At 37.9% G+C, this 18,444-nt stretch overlaps 1 protein-coding gene and 1 long non-coding RNA gene across 6 annotated transcripts in view; one reads left to right on the top strand and one right to left on the bottom strand.

The window, feature by feature from the left end:
- Window positions 1-981, top strand: part of LOC108514572 (uncharacterized) — an 84,368-nt gene extending 83,387 nt beyond the window's left edge. For all 3 annotated transcript variants that reach the window (XR_001881246.1, XR_001881247.1, XR_001881248.1), the window contains one exon: window positions 893-981. This is a non-coding gene — a long non-coding RNA (uncharacterized LOC108514572). The remainder of the gene's footprint in view (window positions 1-892) is intronic.
- A 10,460-nt stretch (window positions 982-11,441) lies between these two features.
- The window catches only part of HIKESHI (heat shock protein nuclear import factor hikeshi), a 39,294-nt gene continuing 32,291 nt past the window's right edge, over window positions 11,442-18,444 (bottom strand). The window contains exons 4-5 of one of the 3 annotated variants that reach the window (XM_017850860.1): window positions 12,744-12,862; window positions 11,442-11,814 (exon numbers count right to left, since the gene is read on the bottom strand). In XM_017850860.1, the coding sequence (XP_017706349.1) occupies window positions 11,760-11,814; window positions 12,744-12,862 (174 nt within the window). In that variant the 3' untranslated portion in view covers window positions 11,442-11,759. The remainder of the gene's footprint in view (window positions 11,815-12,743; window positions 12,863-18,444) is intronic. The other 2 variants (XM_017850861.1, XM_017850862.1) reach the window with 2 other exon arrangements.

The raw sequence follows: 18,444 nt of genomic DNA, 5'->3' as shown, positions 1-18,444 counted from the left end.
CCATTTTTATGGTTATTTCTTGATGATATGCTAAACAAGGGGTGGATTATTCCTGCCTCCCATTTTTAGACCATATACAGTAACTTCCTGATGTTGCCATGGCATGACATTGTCATGGTACTGGTGGGAGTGTAGCAGTGAGGACAACCAGAGGTAACTCTCATTGCCGTCTTGGTTTTGGTGGGTTTTAGCCAGCTTCTTTAATACAACCTATTTTATCAGCAAGGTCTTTATGACCTGTATCTTGTGCCAACCTCCTATCTCATCCTGGGACTAAGAATGCCTTAACCATCTGGGAATGCAGCCCCATTTTTGCCTAGTTCCTATTTAAGATGGAGTTGCTCTGGTTCACATGCCTCTGACAGCATCAAACATTTGTTGGGACTGAACCTCAGTGCTCAATTAGGTATTTGATGAAGTTCATGAAAACAGGAGATTAAAGAAAAAAACCTACAGAACTAAAACTGGTAATGGATTCTCTAGGTCAAGCTCTAACAAAATAGTCAGTTGTGGCCAGGCACAGTGGCTCATGCCTATAATCCCAGCACTTTGGGAGGCTGAGGCAAGTGGATCACTTGAGGTCAGGAGTTCGAGACCAGCCTGGCTAACATGTTGAAACCCCATCTCTACTAAAACTACAAAAATTAGTTGGGTGTGGTAGCACACACCTGTAATCCCAGCTACTTGGGAGGCTGAGGCAGGAGAATCCCTTGAACCTGGGAGGCAGAAGTTGCAGTGAGCTGAGACTGCACCACTGCACTCCAGCCTGGGCATCAGAGCAAGACCCTATCTCAAAAACAAACAATCAGTTGTGACAAAATGATCAGTTGTAATTTGGGCTTGTCATTATTGAGAATAATCATCATCACATAAGCAAACCATTTTGTTACAGGTGACGAATCCATACAGGTCTGCAGCAATCTCTACTCTTGCCTCCTCAGAAGAAAGAATTTGACTGTGGGGCATGAAGTAGAAGGAGAAACTAAGGCAAGTTTTACAGCAGGAGTGAAAATTTATTAAAAAGCTTTAGAGCAAGAACAAAAGGAAGGAACGTACACTTGGCAGAGGGCTAAGTGGGCAACTTGAAGGACAAGTGTGCACTTTGACCTTTTGACTTGGGGTTTCATATGCTGGCATACTTTTAGGGTCTTGCATCCCTTCTCCCCTGATTCTTCCCTTGGGGTGGCCTGCCATCACTTGGGAGGTGAGCATGTGCAGCGTGCATATTGCAGTTGTACACATGCTCACCTGAGGCGTTCTTCCCTTTACTGGTGGAATGCCCCCAGAAGGTCACATACCAGGTAAACCCCGCCATTTCACCTGTTAATGCACAAACTTGAGCCCATTTGCCCAGCTCCTGAGACCCATTGGGAAGGTACCGATCACCAGTTTCAGTTTTTTTCTATCTATAGGGAGACTGACTTTCCCTGGTGCTGGCTGTGACTAATTATTATTTCAGAGGGACAGTTAATAACGCCTTGACCATCACCTCGTGGTTGCCTGACATACTTGGTCAGGCAAAGCCCTCTCCTGCCCTGCTCATGCCTGACTAGCCACCTACTGTAACAGTTTGACTGAGAAACTGACAAAAGCTTAGGCATAAAACAGTAATGGCATTTAAAAATTATAAAATGCTATTTTACTTTTAAATGTACAATAATTGTACGTCACAATTCAGATACTAAAAGGTTTTGAATTTTGTGAAATAAATGTAAAAGCCAATAAAATAATCAAAGGCCTTCCAAGTTCTCTAGGAAAAACATCAATTAAAAAAAGCATAATTATTTTGTAAAGTCATTTTAATTTCATTTGTGTATCATACATGTAGCATGTGTCAGAAATTCCTTCCTTTTTAAGGTTGAGTGATAATTTCATTGTATGTACCTACTACATTTTGTTTATTCATTCATCTGTCAATGGATGCAAACCTACTTTTACATGGCTGAAAAAACCTGATAAAAGCCCAATGGTTCAGTCGTTTCACCACAAAGGGCCTTCTTTTCTTTTTTTCTTTATTTAACAGACTATTTTTAAGAGCAGTTTTAGGTTCACAGAAAAACTGAGCAGAAAGAAGGTAGGGATGGTTAACGAGTATAAAAAAGATGGAAAGAATTAATAAGATCTGTATGTGATAGCAAAAACAGGGTAACTACTTTGTCAACAATAATTTATTGTATATTTTAAAATATCTGAAAGTGAAATTGGAATGTTCCTAACACAAGGAAATGACAAATGCTTGAGGAGATGGTAAAAAAAATTTTGGAGGCTTATTTAATATAAAATGGTAGTTCAGGGTTGGTTTTTTCTTAGGTTTTTGCTCTAGCACTCAGGCTGGAGCGCAGTGTTGCAAATACGGCTCACTGCAGCCTCAACCTCCTGGGCTCAGGCAATCCTCCTACCTCAGCCTCCCAGGTAGCGGGGACCAGAGGCACATGCCACCATGCCTGGCTATTTTATTTTTTGCAGCGACAGGGTCTCACCATGTTGGTCTCAAACTCCTGGGCTCAAATGATCCTCTTGCCTATACCTCCCAAAGTGTTGGGATTATAGATATGAGCCACTGTGACCAGCCAGGGTTGTATTTTATTTTGACCATATTCTTTCATTTAAAATAATTTTCACTTTTAAAGTAAAATTCTTCTATTCATAATTTGACTACTTTTAGGTCCTAGTTTTTCATAGAATGAGTTAGGAAGGAAGGACTCCCTCTCTTTCTATCTTCTGAAAGATATTGTAGAAAATTAGAAAAATTTCTTACTTAAATGTTCGGTAGAATTCACCAGCAAACCTAGCTGGGCCTAGTGCTTTCTGTTTGGGAAGGTTAACTATTGATGCCATTTCTTTAATAGATATAGTCCTATTCAGATCGTCTATTCTTCCTTTTAAGTTTCTCCCTAGTGACCCTCGGCTTTTGAAGGATTTTTGTCTCCACTGTCTTTTTCATTTTTTCCGAAACTCCAAGTACCCAAGCCACAACAAAATAAAATTCCAAACAAGATGAGGCCGAGGCAGCCAGATCAGGAGTTGAGACCAGCCTGGCCAACATGGTGAAACCCCATTTTACTAAAAATACAAAAATTAGCTGGGTGTGGTGACTCATGCCTATAATCTCAGCTACTCAGGAGGCTGAGGCATGAGAATTGCTTGAACCCAGGAAGTGGAGGTTGCAGTGAGCCAAGATCGTGCCACTGCACTCCAGCCTGGGCAACAGAGTGAGACTCCATCTCAAAAAATAAAATTCCAAACAAGAAACAAATGCTTTGTTATACTATGCAACCCTATTGTTTATGCAGTTCTCTTTAGGCTTTTAGAAGTATAATACATACCTACTGTACAAATAGTTATCAGATATTTTATCATTCAAAAGAAGCCCCAAAGGAATATGACAATTTTAATTGATCTTTGATGCTGGTATGTGGTAAGTTACTTGGCCAGTGAGTGATCCTGGCTGATATCAAATATGATATACTTCAACAATCTGATTTCCAGTACTTAGCACTAAGAATGTATCAGGCATTATTCTAGAAGTTTTGTGTAAATTTATTCCTTATAACAAGTTTCAAAGATATATACTGTGGTCACTTCATTTTACAGATGAAGAAACTATGACACAGAGAGGCGAAGTAACTTTGATAAGGGCAAAACAGTAAGTAAATGGTACAGCCAAATTTTGAACACAAGCTACCTGACTCTAGAGGCCATAACCTTAACTACTACACTATAATACAATTTTGTGGTTCTCTATGCATCACTGAAGAAAAAAAAAAGACGCTCACATACTTTTTTCTTATTTTGTTTCTTTGGGAAAATAAAGCCAATTGCCTAATATTATTGAGATCTAAGAAAACTTCTGTTCTTGCTTAGAAATGTTAGTTTTTGATCAATTTAAACACACAAAAAAAGCTGACTTTAGTGATGTCTCATATATCTCATACATATCTGTCCACCACAGGCTCTAAATGGAAAAGGAGAAATAGCAGGTCATGAAACTGTTTTAATGAATGTTTAAGCCAGAAAATGTATATAAATGACTTTTATTCCATATTTAAACTTAAATTTTAATATAGGTTTTAAGAGTTACCTTTTTCTCACAACTTATTTATTTATTATTACAAAAAGCTCAAGTTGTGTTTATAAAAAAAAAATGGGAATTATAACAAATGTCTTTTTAAAAGATTCTAAATTTGTTTAATTCTTACGCTACAACCATAAGAACTTCCTGTGTCTGCTTCATTTGTGATTTCCAGATCCTTAGTTAACTTTAAGGATATGAATATTATTTTCTTTCGTAAGTAACCTTGGAAAATTGGACAATTTTATGATATATGTGCTTTAATAACTGGTGTAGCCATTAGCTACCAGGTTAAAAAGGATGTATAGATGGCTTTATGTTGATGTGACTATTTGTTTTGAAAAGATATTTTTTAAATGTGGGTAAGTAAGGGGATGTGTATGCAAGGTAATGAATGGTTTTATTTATTTAGGTAAAAAAGAATTACTTTACCTAAAGGAGAGTCTGGTTTTGCTAGCATAGAAGAGTATTTTTAAACTTAAGAATATTAAGGCCAGGCGCAGTAGTTCACATCTGTAATCCCAGCACTTTGGGAGGCCGAGGAGGGCAGATCACTTGAGGTCAGGAGTTCGAGACCAGCCTGGTCAACATGGTGAAACCCCATCTCTTCCAAAAATACAAAAAGTAGCCAGGCATGATGGCAGATGCCTGTAATCCTAGCTACTCAGGAGGCTGAGGCAGGAGAATCGCTTGAACTCAGGAGGGCTGAGATCACGCCACTGCACTCCAGTCTGGGCGACAGAGCGAGACTTCATCTCAGAAAAAAAGTATTCAGAAAGTGTAGAAGTTCTGAGGAGTAAACTATATTTGGCAAGTTAGGGGTTGGAAAGGATCAATAAGTGTGTCAAAATTTTTGATGAAGTTGGTTAAATGTGATGGATGTATTCACAGGAAGAAAGGCTTATGAAGCCATTACTACATATTGTTAAATAGAAGACAAGTAACAGGAGTAAAACTATAATCTGGATTTTCTTTCTGATAAAACAGCAAAGCTGTCTCTGGTGAGATAACAAAGATTTCTTCTATCACTATAACGTTCTATCACTAAGCATTTTGACATATTAAGTCATTTTTTTAAAAAGCTAAAATACTAATTTGGAAGGACTAAAATACCTAATAATCCTAGTCACATATTCTTTTATCTTTTATGTTTGTGCACCAAAATTAACTTGATATGGTTCAAATGTAGACTAATAGTTCAACAAATGATTTTGGGACAACTGGATATTCACACACAAAAGAATGTGCATATTCAGGCCGGGGTGCGGTGGCTCAAGCCTGTAATCCCAGCACTTTGGGAGGCCGAGACGGGCGGATCACGAGGTCAGGAGATCCAGACCATCCTGGCTAACACGGTGAAACCCCGTCTCTACTAAAACTACAAAAGCTAGCTGGGCGAGGTGGCGGGCGCCTGTAGTCCCAGCTACTCGGGAGGCTGAGGCAGGAGAATGGCGTAAACCCGGGAGGCGGAGCTTGCAGTGAGCTGAGATCCGGCCACTGCACTCCAGTCCCGGCGACAGAGCGAGACTCCATCCCAAAAAAAAAAAAAAGAATGTGCATATTCTTTTACCATTCATAAAATTAACTCAAGATGAATCAAAGACCTAAATGAAAGAGGTAAAACTATAAAAATCTTAGAAGAAAACATAGGAGTCAATCTTAACAACCTTGAATTAGGCAATGGTTTCTTAGATATAACACCAAGAACAGAAACAAGAAAAGAAAAACAAAGATAAATTGAATTACATCAAAATTAAAAACTTTTGTACTGCAAATGATATCAATAAGAAAGTGAAAAGATAACTCACAGAACAGAATATCTGCAAATCCTATTTTTAAGAGACTTGTATCTATAATAAACTCCTAGCCAGGTACAGTGACTCATGCCTATAATCCCAGCACTTCAGGGGGCTGAGGTGTGTGGATCCCTTGAGCACAGGAGTTCAAGACCAGCCTGGGCAACAGAGTGAGACTAGATCTCTACAAAAAATACCCCCCAAAAAAGTTAGCTGGGCGTGGTGGTGTGCACTTCTAGTCCCAGCTACTCAGGAAGCTGAAGCCAGAGTATCACTTGAGGCTGGGAGGTCTAGGCTGCAGTGAACCGTGATCGCACCACTGCACTCCAGTCTAGGCAACAGAGGGAGACCCTGTCTCAAAAAATTGAAAAGAAAAGCCGGGTGCGGTGGCTCAAGCCTGTAATCCCAGCACTTTGGGAGGCCGAGACGGGCGGATCACGAGGTCAGGAGATCGAGACCATCCTGGCTAACACGGTGAAACCCCGTCTCTACTAAAAAATACAAAAAACTAGCCGGGCGATGTGGCGGGCGCCTGTAGTCCCAGCTACTCGGGAGGCTGAGGCAGGAGAATGGCGTGAACCCAGGAGGCGGAGCTTGCAGCGAGCTGAGATCCGGCCACTGCACTCCAGCCTGGGCGGCAGAGCGAGACTCCATCTCAAAAAAAAAAAAAATTTTTAAAAGAAAAAAGATAAAAAGAAATGAAGTAAAGATACATGCTGTGACATGGAAGAATCTTGAAAACATGCTAAGTGAAGGAAGCCAGTCACAAAAGACTACTCTATATGATTCCATTTATATAAAATATCCAGAAAAGGCAAATCCAGAGACAAAAAGTAGATTAGTGGTGGCTTAGGGATATTAGAAATTGGGAGATGGGGATTAACTACTAATGGGTAAGAGGCTCCTTTTGGGGGAACAAAAATTAGATTGTGATGACATTTGCACAACCCTGAGACTAAACTAAAAAGCATTCATTCATTCAGTTGAGACAAGGTCTCTGCTATGTTGCCCAGGCTGGTCTTGAATTCCTGGGCTCAAGCAATCCTCTCACTTCAGGCTCCAGAGTAGCTGAGATTACAGCTGTGCACCACTGCACCTGGCTCTTTAAATGGGTTAACTGTATGGAATGTGAATTATATGTCAATAACTCTTTTAAAAGTTAAATTATTATTATTTTTTTTTTGAGACAGAGTCTCATTCTGTCACCGACGCTGGAGTGCAGTAGCCTTGGCTCACTGCAGCCTCCGCCTCCTGGGTTCAAGCAATTCTCCTACCTCAGCTTCCCAAGTAGCTGGAATTACAGACATGCGCCACCATGCCCAGCTAATTTTTTTGCATTTTTAGTAGAGATGGGGTTTCAACATGTTAACCGGGCTGGTTTCGAACTCCTGACCTGAAGTGATCCAGCTGCCTTGGCCTCCCAAAGTGCTGGGATTATAGGTATGAGCCACCACGCCCAGCAAAAAAAGCAGACAAATTCTGAAAATAGATGTGTATATAAAAGTGATGAAAAAATATAGAATATACAGAAATAAAAAATCTTTGAACATGTCATTGCTGGCTATAAATCTAAAATAAAAAGGATTTACAACTGTGGAGCTAAGAAGACAGCTGTCCTCCATTCTACAAAATTATGAGTTGTCAATTTTCAACTAATTCTTCAAGTATTACATGTTGATGTTGCAAGTATAAGAAGGATAGAAAGTCATGATAAGGTAGAAGATATTAGAGATGTATTTGAAACCTAGAATGAGCATGTACAAGATTAATATGTTCCAGGTTCATGTATGACAGCTGATGAGTAGTTACATTAAGATATTGCTCATCTCAGGTCCATATATTATCAAAACTATGAAAATAACATGATGTATGCTTCTCATTATTTAAAATTACTAATAAGATTATATCTCTTTATTCTTCAGTAAATTATTCAAAAAGTAGCTTAAAAGCATTTTTTAAAATGGATCCACTGGACACAAATGGTAAATAGTACTATTTTCACTAGTATGCTGAATATATATCAACTGAGACCATTTCTTGTCTTTGGAGATCTCTCTGTCTCTCTCTGTCTCTCTCTCTCTCTCTCTCTCTCTATCCTAACTATGTATAGTAGATAGATATATATATATATTTTTTTTTTTTTTTTTTTTTTTTAGACAGAGGTTTTGAGACAGAGCCTCACTCTGTTGCCGAGGCCAGAGTGCAGTGGTGTGATCTTGGCTTACTACAATCTTCGCCCCCCAGATTCAAGCAATTCTGATTCTCCTGCCTCAGCCTCCTGAGTAGCTGGGATTACAAGCATGCGCCACCATGCCCGACTAATTTTTATATTTTTAGTAAAGATGGGGTTTTGCCATGTTGGCTGGGCTGCTCTTGAACTCCCGGCCTCAAGTTATCCGCCCACCTCGGCCTCCCAAAGTCCTGGGATTACAGGTGTGACCCACTGTGCCCAGCTCCCTTTATATATTTTTGACTAATATTCGTATCTTGTCTCCTCTGAAAACTCTGTAATTTTCACCTTTTCCAAATTCAGGCATAGTAAGACTATGAAGATGTCTTTTATGCCTGAACTCTTCAGGTTTCCTTCACATTATGGAAGAAAAGACAATAGGAAAAATTAGGTTTGTTTGGCACTCTACAAATTTTAATCAATCCCAAACCATTTTAAGAGGTTTTTTTTTAAAAAAAAAATCAAACTTAAAAGAAAAAATGAAAACTTAACAAATCAAGAGATTAGCTCTCTCACGTTAATTATGCACAGGTAAAATTTGTTGATAAAAATGTTTCAGTGTTTCATTTCAGGTAAAAAGAAATATACTCATGCTCGTGTAAAGACCAACACAATAACTGTCTACAAAAAGATACACTTTCTGAGATTACAGACCAAGAGAACTGTCACTGTATGATGTCCATAATATGTTGTACTCTCATAATCATTTTTTATAAATTGTATTGTTCCTCAATAGTGGATTCCACTCTTCTCTAATCTAGAAAAACATCATTTTCTGCAACATCCTCAACTATCAGCAAACTTAGTATTCTGGAAGAGACATCAGGGAAAAACTGGCCTCAGTGAAAAGTTAGCTTAGCAGATACTATAACAACTAGCATGGCAGTAAACTCCAAGATGATGATCACTGGGTTTATGTTTCCCAACTAAATGACAAGTACCTTCTCCAGACAGCTAGACAACCACTCCATCAGGAGACCTTAAACCAGTGATTCTTAGGAATCCTCCAGAAGCCAACATCTTTGGTGGAAGACTACTAATCAAGTCCCTCAAATCAAACAAATGACAATACAAAGGAGACAGCATGGCAACAAGGAAGGCTACAAGGCAACAAGGAAGATTCATTTTCTGATACCTTTGCTACTTTCCCTCTTCTGCTTATACAATTTGGTACTCCCTAGAGATTGCCTAAAGGTTTCTCAATATTCTCTCACATTTATCATTTTATACTTAATTCTTTATGGTGTCTTTTTGGCCACCTTAAGAAATGCAAGACTTTTGAGTAGTTTTCTCAAACCATAGCTACTCCCTGAATCTTTCAAATTCCACCATAATTTATATATATATATAAAATGTTTTTACTTTAAATTCTTGAGGAGGCCAATTAATTCCTACAGGTCCCTTTCGATATTTCAATTTTCTTCTTATCATTAACCTCAGTCTTCATTCTTGTAAAAACTGGATCTTTATCTTAAACAAACATACTTCTGCTACAATCATTACAGCACTGTCAGCAGACAGAATCAAGCTCACCAAGGCAGGGGACAAGTGCTGGAGCTATCCTCACTGTACTAGTCAATTTTCTCCAGATTTTCCAGACTTCTCTGTAGGAACCATTTAACTCCTCTGAGACTATGTCCACTTCAAGGAAATAATTCTTGGCTCACCCCTGTTGTGATAAATATTTATATTCCTAGTATCTTCTGTAACCCATTAGTCATTACTTATGTCAACACCAGGTTTTTACCTGCCTCCTGTACACAAACCTACCTTACATATATAGAATAATTGTTAGATGTTCAGATATTTAAAGCCCTTTTCTTTCCAGCATATCACGTGTCTCCGAGAATAACCAGAAACTTCCAAAATGAGGCAGGTATAGGCTACTCAGGAAAGCTCCCAGAAGTGATGACTCCTTATGCATACTGTGCAAGATACTATTCTAAAAGTCATACACTAGAAAATGTGGCCCAAAATTTCACTCCCATCATCTGCTCTGGAAGCCCAAGAAACTAGTTTAAATTCACTACCCAAGATTATCATGAATAATCATATATTCTTTTTATTTCTTAGCAAACCAAGGAATAGTTTGTGTTTACGTAATACTTCCTGTTGTATCACTACAAAAATCACTGGGAAGAGGCTACCTGACTCTGTAAAATAGGCACAGTTGAACTTCAGGACGTTTTTTCAGCTTGGGTTTGGCAATCTAGGTCCTAGATACAAGTTGTGGTACATGAACAATCATTTTGCTTCTGGAAATTATATTGCAATTAGCTGATGTTTTCTGTGCAGAGTATTAAACACTTGTGTAGCCATTGCCAAGTCTCATGATTCAACAAATTGCTATGGTTTGAATATTTGTCGCTCCCAAAACTTACGTTGAAATTTTAACCCCAATGTGGCAGTACCGAGAAGTGGGGCCTTTAAGAGGTGATTAGATCATGAGGGCTCTGCCCATAGGTTAATAAGTTATCATCACAGGAGGGGAACTGGTGGCTTTATAAGAAGAGGAAGAATGACCTGAGCTGGCACAAAAGCATGCTCAGCCCCCTCACGGTGTGATACGTAGCACTGCCTAATGACTCTTCAGAGTCTCTTCCCCACCAGCAAGAAGGCTCTCACCAGCTGCAGCTCCTTGGCCTTGGAATTCTCAGTCTCTATCATTGTAGGAAAAAAAAAAATCCTTTTCTTTATCAATTACCAACCCAGCACTTTGGGAGGCTGAAGTGGGAGGACTGCTTGAGCCCAGGAGTTCGAGCCTAGTCTGGGCAACACAGTAAGACCGTGTCTCTACAAAAAACATCAAAAAAATTAGCTGGGTGTGGGGGTGCACATCTGCGGTCCCAGCTACATGGAAAGCTGAAGCAGGATGAGCACTTGAGCCCAGGAGGTCATGGCTGGAATAAGCTGTGATCACGCCACTGCACTCCAGTTGGGACAAGAGAGCAAAACCTCATCTAAAAAAAAAAAAAATTAAGTCAATAAATTACCCAGTTTTGGGTATTGTTGTAATCAACAAAAAATGAACTACTAACCATCCATTAACAAGAAGAATCCTATATTCTACACATAAATGCCTACCAATCAGTATTAAATAAAAGCTCACCAGTATGGCAATTTTATTAAACACATATGAATCTGCAGATATAAAAAGTGACAGCCAACCTGTATTAATTGGAAAAACTGACAATCTTAGGAAATAATCTCTGAAAATAATTTTCCATATTTAAAATGTATATTTCATATGTTTTCAAGTCTCCCAAATTTTGAGATAGGTAATTGAAAAGTTAACTACTCTAGCAAACCACTGTTTTCAATAAATGAATTACACATGCAATGGTACTTGGCACACTACTGTTGGATATAAGCTTTATTTTAAGTAAATAAAATGAATCATTAGCCAAAACAAAATGTTTTGCCCCTGAAATACGTAGTTTTAAAGTCTTAAGGGGGAATAAAAGTCCTTTATGATGAACATATTCTTCATTATTCCTGTTTTTAATTTTTAAATAAAGGTTTTTATTAGGCTGTCAGCCCACGTAACGGCAGATTGTCCTTAGGTTTCATGATCTTTGACTTCATACTTTCTCAGATAGAGTCAGTTTATCACTTCAAAACATGACAAAATTTAGAATCCATAAAAATTATTTTATTCAAATTATGTTTTCCAAAAGAGAGGGTTCTGTGCTAGTCGTCTTTGAAAGTTTTCATACCTAGAAAAGAAAACACATATATTTACATTCACAAGAAAATTAAAATAGGATCTTTCATTAACTGTCAAATGACTTATCCAAAACAGTTTTACATGTCATTTCTAAAAAGCTATAAAAAAACTAAATAGGTAATCTGGAAATGTAATTATTCTTATAAAAAGATGGCAAGCATAAGAATTTAAATATCAGAGCAGTTTTGATTAGCTTTTATCAGAGAGCACAAATCATAAGAAATTTTAGTAATTGTTTATCTTCTGCAAATTTAAGAGCTAGAAGGGACCTAAGGAAAAAAATCAAATTGAACTCCTATTTCCTCATTCCATACATGAGCAGATGAGAGAAATTTGCTCAGGGTCACATAGCTACATTATGCCAAAATTCAAACCTAGTGCATTCCAATGCTGTCCATGCTACACCATGGTACCACTTCTCAACAAACTCTTCCTAGGCATCCTCCCATCACTAGGATACTCAAAGTGAAAAGAAATATCTATAAAACACAGGAAAGTTGGAAAATAGATTCATTAGCCATTCATGTTCAGGGTGCAGTATAAACTACTCTTGTACCCTAAAGGTACATGTTTACTACAGATCAAGATCTTCAAAACAGCAGAAAAAATGTTTTGATTGATATTTCAAGTCTCATAGATGGTACTTCTCAGTGAAAATATGCAAATATTTATAAGCTTTAATAGTGGTCCCTAAAACATAGGCAATTATATTTTCCTGTCTTTATAAATTCATAACAAAATATTTAGGGTAAGAACTGTTTCTCATCACATCTCTATAGTACATACTTCAATGGCATGCAGTGCTGATGTTCACAATAAAAGAGTATGTTTAAATGTCAAAAAAGGAATATATTCACAGGCAAAATAGATATTCAGTTACAAAAAGCCTTAATATTAGAGACAGAAAATACCTCATACCATTTCAGAACCACATTTGCTGGAATGAACATTTCAGATGGGCTTGGTGTCATCTGGGCCTGAGAGACAGCAAATGATGAAGCAAAATTGTAGAAATTGTCCAACATCTTTTGTGTGAACTGAAAAGTTAATAATAGATTAATGGATTGTACTAAATACTTCATTTAGAACTCAATATTTTTAAATTAAAAATGTTCTCACATTAACTTGTTTATAAGGAGTGTCAGTTCTAAGACAGTCTAATGCTGAAAGCTGGCTGGGTGCAGTGGCTCATGCCTGTAATCCCAAAACTTTGGGAGGCTGAGGCAGGAGAATCACTTGAGGCCAGGCGTTCGAGACCAGCCTGTGCAACATAGCAAGGCCCTGTCTCAAAAAAAAAAATTAAATAAATGAATAAAAAAGAATGTTAAGAGTAATCATACATACAATGACATTGTGACAATGCTACTCACTTTGGGGAAAAAAAATTTTTTTCTTCAAAATATTTTCTTTCATCTCCACGTCTGCATCCACTATGTCCCTCCTCAACTGTCTCTCCTCAAATCAACCTATTTTCTCATATAAAATAGTAACCATCTCTAAGAAGTCTTTTACCTGCCAGAAAGATAAAAGTTTTCATATTATAAAGTAGCAACTGGTTATTTCCATTGCTGGAAAGAAGATGAAGGCAGCACTATTCTGTTTCCTCTGTTTCCTAATCTGTTTCTTTTCCTTGACTATAAAATGATCAAATTCACTAACATACTCCAAGTCTCCTTGGTAGAAGCTAGAAGTAAATGGATTCATATTTCCTGAGAATCAAATGGGCTTAAGCACTAACCCTAAAAGTAACTGAACTTCTGAAGGCAATACTACCTTTTACTCACTCAAAAATAATCTTTCCAGCATCACTTTCTCAAAAATACAAAATCAGCCATGCTATCCCTTCTCTACACAAGAGAAGTGGTCTTATTAGGTTTTTTCATTTGGTTGTTTAATAATATGAAGGCAGTATAATCCAAGAGACTCTACTGTGACGGCACCTGATTTTTTGAGAGAAGATCCCACTCTGTCACCAGGCTGGAATGCAGTGGCACAATCATGGCTCACTGCAGCCTTGACCTCCCAGGCTCAAGTGATCCTTCTGCCTCAGCCTCCCAAGTAGCTGAGACTATAAGCATGCACCACCATGCCTGGGTAATTTTTTATCTTTTTATAAAGACAGGGTCTCACTGTGTTATCCAGGCTGGTCTCAAAATTCTAGGCTCAAGCAATCCTCTCAACTCAGCCTCCCAAAGAGCTGGAGTTACAGGCATGTGCCACTGTGCCCAGACTCAAGTCACAACTAAAAGATCAATATTAGGAAAAAAAAAAAAAATCAGGAGCAGTCCTCCACACCAGTGACAATAATTTTAAGTGTAACTTTAAAAGATTCCATTCAGAATATAAACAAAGCTTTTCTCCAATACTTAGAAAAAAATGCTAAGACAAACTAATAAGATTTTTGTGGAAAATACAAAGACTACTGACAGAAAAGAAAACAAAAGGACCTATATATACCATATTCAATGGAAAGATATACCATGTTCAATGGAAAGATATAACATGTCACAAATGGGAAGACAATGTGGTAAAAGTGGCTGGCCAATTCTCCCAAAATTAAACTTATATATCCAATGTTATTACTAACAAAATTCCAACAAGGTTCGTCATGAAACTTGACAAGCTAATACTATTTCATGAAACTCAACAAGCTGATACAATTATTATGAAGAATACCTATACCTATTTTGATGACTATGAGGAGGAACTTGCCCTACTGGCAAAGAGACAGGCAAATAAACTAATTGGAATAAAAGACAGAGCCAAGAAATAAACCTAAGCATATATGACAAAGATGCTATTACTCATGGTAAAAAAAAAAAAAAAAAAAAAAAAAAAAAGGACTAATTACTCAATTAATGGGGCTAGGACTAACTTTCCATAAGGGGAAAAATAAACTTAATTCCCTTACCATACTGCACACAAACATATTCAAAAAGTAAACCTAAGGCTTTAAGAACTATAAGAGAACATCTTAGGCTCTGCTTGAGGCTAGGAGTTCAAGACCAGCCTGGGCAACATAGCAAGACCCCCATCTCTACACACACACACACACATACATCCACACACACATACACACAGACATACACAAAAGGGGGGGAGAGAGACAGAGAAGAGAACATCTTTCTATCTTTACATATCAGGGTAGAAAAGGATTTCTCAAACATTAAAAAACTCACAAACCCACAAATCATAAAAGAAACAATACATTTATCTATATACAAATATAGTATATCTGTATGTAAAAGTCACTATAAGCAATATTAAAAGACACGCACCATGCTAGAAGGAGAAAAATGCAATGTATTTACAAAGGATTATTGTCCAGAACACATAAAGGCATCTTAAGTTCTTTTCCCAAAAGACTAAATTTAAAAAGTGCCAAAAGCAATACAACAGAAAATTGGACAAAATATATAAAGTCAATTCCTATAAAAGGAAGCACAAACACAGTCCAAAAGTGTGCAAAGATGCTCAATATCACCAGTAATCAAGAAATACAAACTAAATATGATATTCTAATTTTCACTCATCAGTTTGGCAAAATTTTAAAGGTCTGATAAATGTTAGTGAGAATATATGGAAAAGGAAATGAAAAAAACTGTGGCTCATTTATACAATGGCACACTACGAAGCAATCAAAACAAAGTCTGTTCCATATATCAACATAGATAAATCTTTAAAATAATGTTGAGTGAACAGCAAGTTGTACAGAATAATACTATTTATATTCATTTTTAAAACAAACAAAAGAACAAATCAACAAGAAGGAAAAAACAGAGGAACCAGAAAACAAAGGATTCAACACAAAAGAGAAACAAAAAGAATTTCTGTAGTAATGGTGAAAGGAAATAATACCTTGTCTATGGCTATTCGACAGGTCCAGAGAATAGTCAGTCAACAGTAGAACAAAAAAGAAAGGACAAGCCTGGGCAACATAATGAGGCCCCATCTCTACAAAAAATTAACTGTGGGTTTGGTGATGCTTGCCTGTAGTCCCAGCTACTCGTGGGAAGATTGCTTGAACCCAGGAGTTTGAGGCTGCGGTGAGTGAGCTGTGATCGTACCACTGCACTCCAGCCTAGTCGACAGAGTGAGACCTTGTCTCAAAAAAAAAAAAAGAGAATTCCAAGTGGAATGTTTCCAAGACCAATCTGAAACTGCTATGTTTAAATAAATCGAATGTGAATTTACACTTAGTAGAGTTTGAGCATAAATTAGAAGTGGAAACAGAAATCTATGCAAAGGAAAAAAAAGAGGAAAATGAAAAATGAGGAAAAATGAAAAGTTATACAAGAAATTTAATCGTTGTACCACACATAGCTCAGTTCTGAAAAATATTTACCTTCTCATAATAAACTTTTAATACTGATTTAACAAAAATGTATACTGATAAGGTGGGGAGAAAAGAAGTGTGTACATGTTGGGAAGCAGGGAAGTGAGAGTTTCATCATGTCTTGTATTAGTAAATAAATAGAAAACATCTATAACAGAAAAACTGATAGATTAAGCAAGGTTTTTTCTGATACATGGAAATAACAGACACTAGAAAAAATAGGTTAAAAAAGGGAGGGCAGTTGAAGATCATAGCTTCTAAGAAGCAGAATAGAAGCACAATGTAAGAGTCATAACAGAGGACAGCTATTTCACATATAAAACTATTTGAGGCCGGGTGCAGTGGCTCACGCCTGTAATCCCAACACTTTGGGAGGCCAAGGTGGGTGGATCAAGAGGTCAGGAGTTTGAGACCAGCCTGACCAACATGGTGAAATCCCATCTCTACTAAAAATACAAAAATTAGCCAGGCCTGGTGGCACACGCCTGTAATCCCAGCTGCTCGGGAGGCTGAGACAGGAGAATCACTTGAACCCGGGAGGCAGAGGTTGCAGGAGCCGAGACCGCACCATTGCACTACAGCCTAGGCAACAGAGTGAAACTCCGTCTCAAAAAAACCATTTGACTAATATCCAGAATCTACATAGAACTTAAACAAATTTACAAGAAAAAAATCAAACAACCCCATAAAAAAGTGGGCAAAGGATATGAACAGACAATTCTCAAAAGAAGACATTTATGCAGCCAACAGACGCAGGAAAAAATGCTCATCATCACTGGCCATCAGAGAAATGCAAATCAAAACCACAATGAGATACCATCTCACACCAGTTAGAATGGTGATCATTAAAAAGTCAGGAAACAAGATGCTGGAGAGGATGTGGAGAAATAGGAATGTTTTTACACTGTTGGTGGGCGTATAAACTAGTCCAACCATTGTGGAGGACAGTGTGGCGATTCCTCAAGGATCTAGAACTAGAAATACCATTTGACCCAGCCATCCCATTACTGAGTATATACCCAAAGGATTATAAATCATGCTGCTATAAAGACACATGCACACGTATGTTTAATGCGGCACTATTCACAATAGCAAAGACTTGGAACAAACCCAAATGTCCATCAATGATAGACTGGATTAAGAAAATGTGGCACATACACACCATGGAATACTATGTAGCCATAAAAAAGGATGAGTTCATGTCCTTTGCAGGGACTTGGATGAAGCTGGAAACCATCATTCTGAGCAAACTATCAAAAGGACAGAAAACCAAACTCCACATGTTCTCACTCATAGGTGGGAATTGAACAATAAGAACACTTGGACACAGGGCGGGGAGCATCACACATGCAGTGGGGGGCCTGTCGTGGGGTAGGGGGCAAGGGGAGGGATATAGCGTTAGGAGAAATGCCCAATGTAAATGACGAGTCAACGGGTGCAGCAAACCAACGTGGGACATGTATACCTATGTAACAAACCTGCACGTTGTGCACATGTACCCTAGAACTTAAATTAAAAAAAAAAAAACAACTACTTGACTATTTAAACCAAATACATGTAATACTCCTAAAACTTTGGAGTAACTAAGTAATTAAATTAGAAACATGTTTAAACACATACAGATAGTACTATATATATTTTGTGGATATACAGGAATGTTTTAAGTACTAAAATATGAATAGGAAAGATATAAAATGTTAGGTAAAAGCAAGAGAAGCAGGCAGCAGTGGGCTATACCTATAATGTCTTAATTTCTTTTTTAAAAATTAGTGGCAAATAAGACAAAAATATAACAGTTAAATCCAGGGAGAAGACAATGGAATTCTTAATGTATACCCCACTATAAAGAGAGCTCTGTAAAGACAGGTATTACTCTATTTTGTGGACGTATTTGTATCTATGTGTGCTTAGAAATGCCTGGTACAGACCAGGCACAGTGGCTCACGCCTGTAATCCCAGCACTTTAGGAGGCCAAAGCGGGTGGATCACAAGGTCAGGAGATCAAGACCATCCTGACTAACACAGTGAAACCCCATCTCTACTAAAAAATACAAAAAAAATTAGCCAGGCGTGGTGGCCGGCACCTGTAGTCCCAGCTATCTCGGCAGCTGAGGCAGGAGAATGGCGTGAACCTGGGAGGCGGAGCTTGCAATAAGCCAAGATCGCGCCACTGCATTCCAGCCTGGGTGGGTGACAGAGTGAGACTCTGTCTCAAAAAAAAAAAGGCATGCCTGGCACAGAGTAGTTACATGATAACTATTTGTGGAATATATACATCACTCT

The sequence above is a fragment of the Rhinopithecus bieti genome, unplaced genomic scaffold (genome assembly GCF_001698545.2).
Source record: "Rhinopithecus bieti isolate Rb0 unplaced genomic scaffold, ASM169854v2 scaffold_30846, whole genome shotgun sequence".
Taxonomy (NCBI): Eukaryota; Metazoa; Chordata; class Mammalia; order Primates; family Cercopithecidae; genus Rhinopithecus; species Rhinopithecus bieti.
The sequence above is the reverse complement of the archived record's forward strand: the minus strand, read 5'-3'. Positions and strand labels throughout refer to the sequence as shown.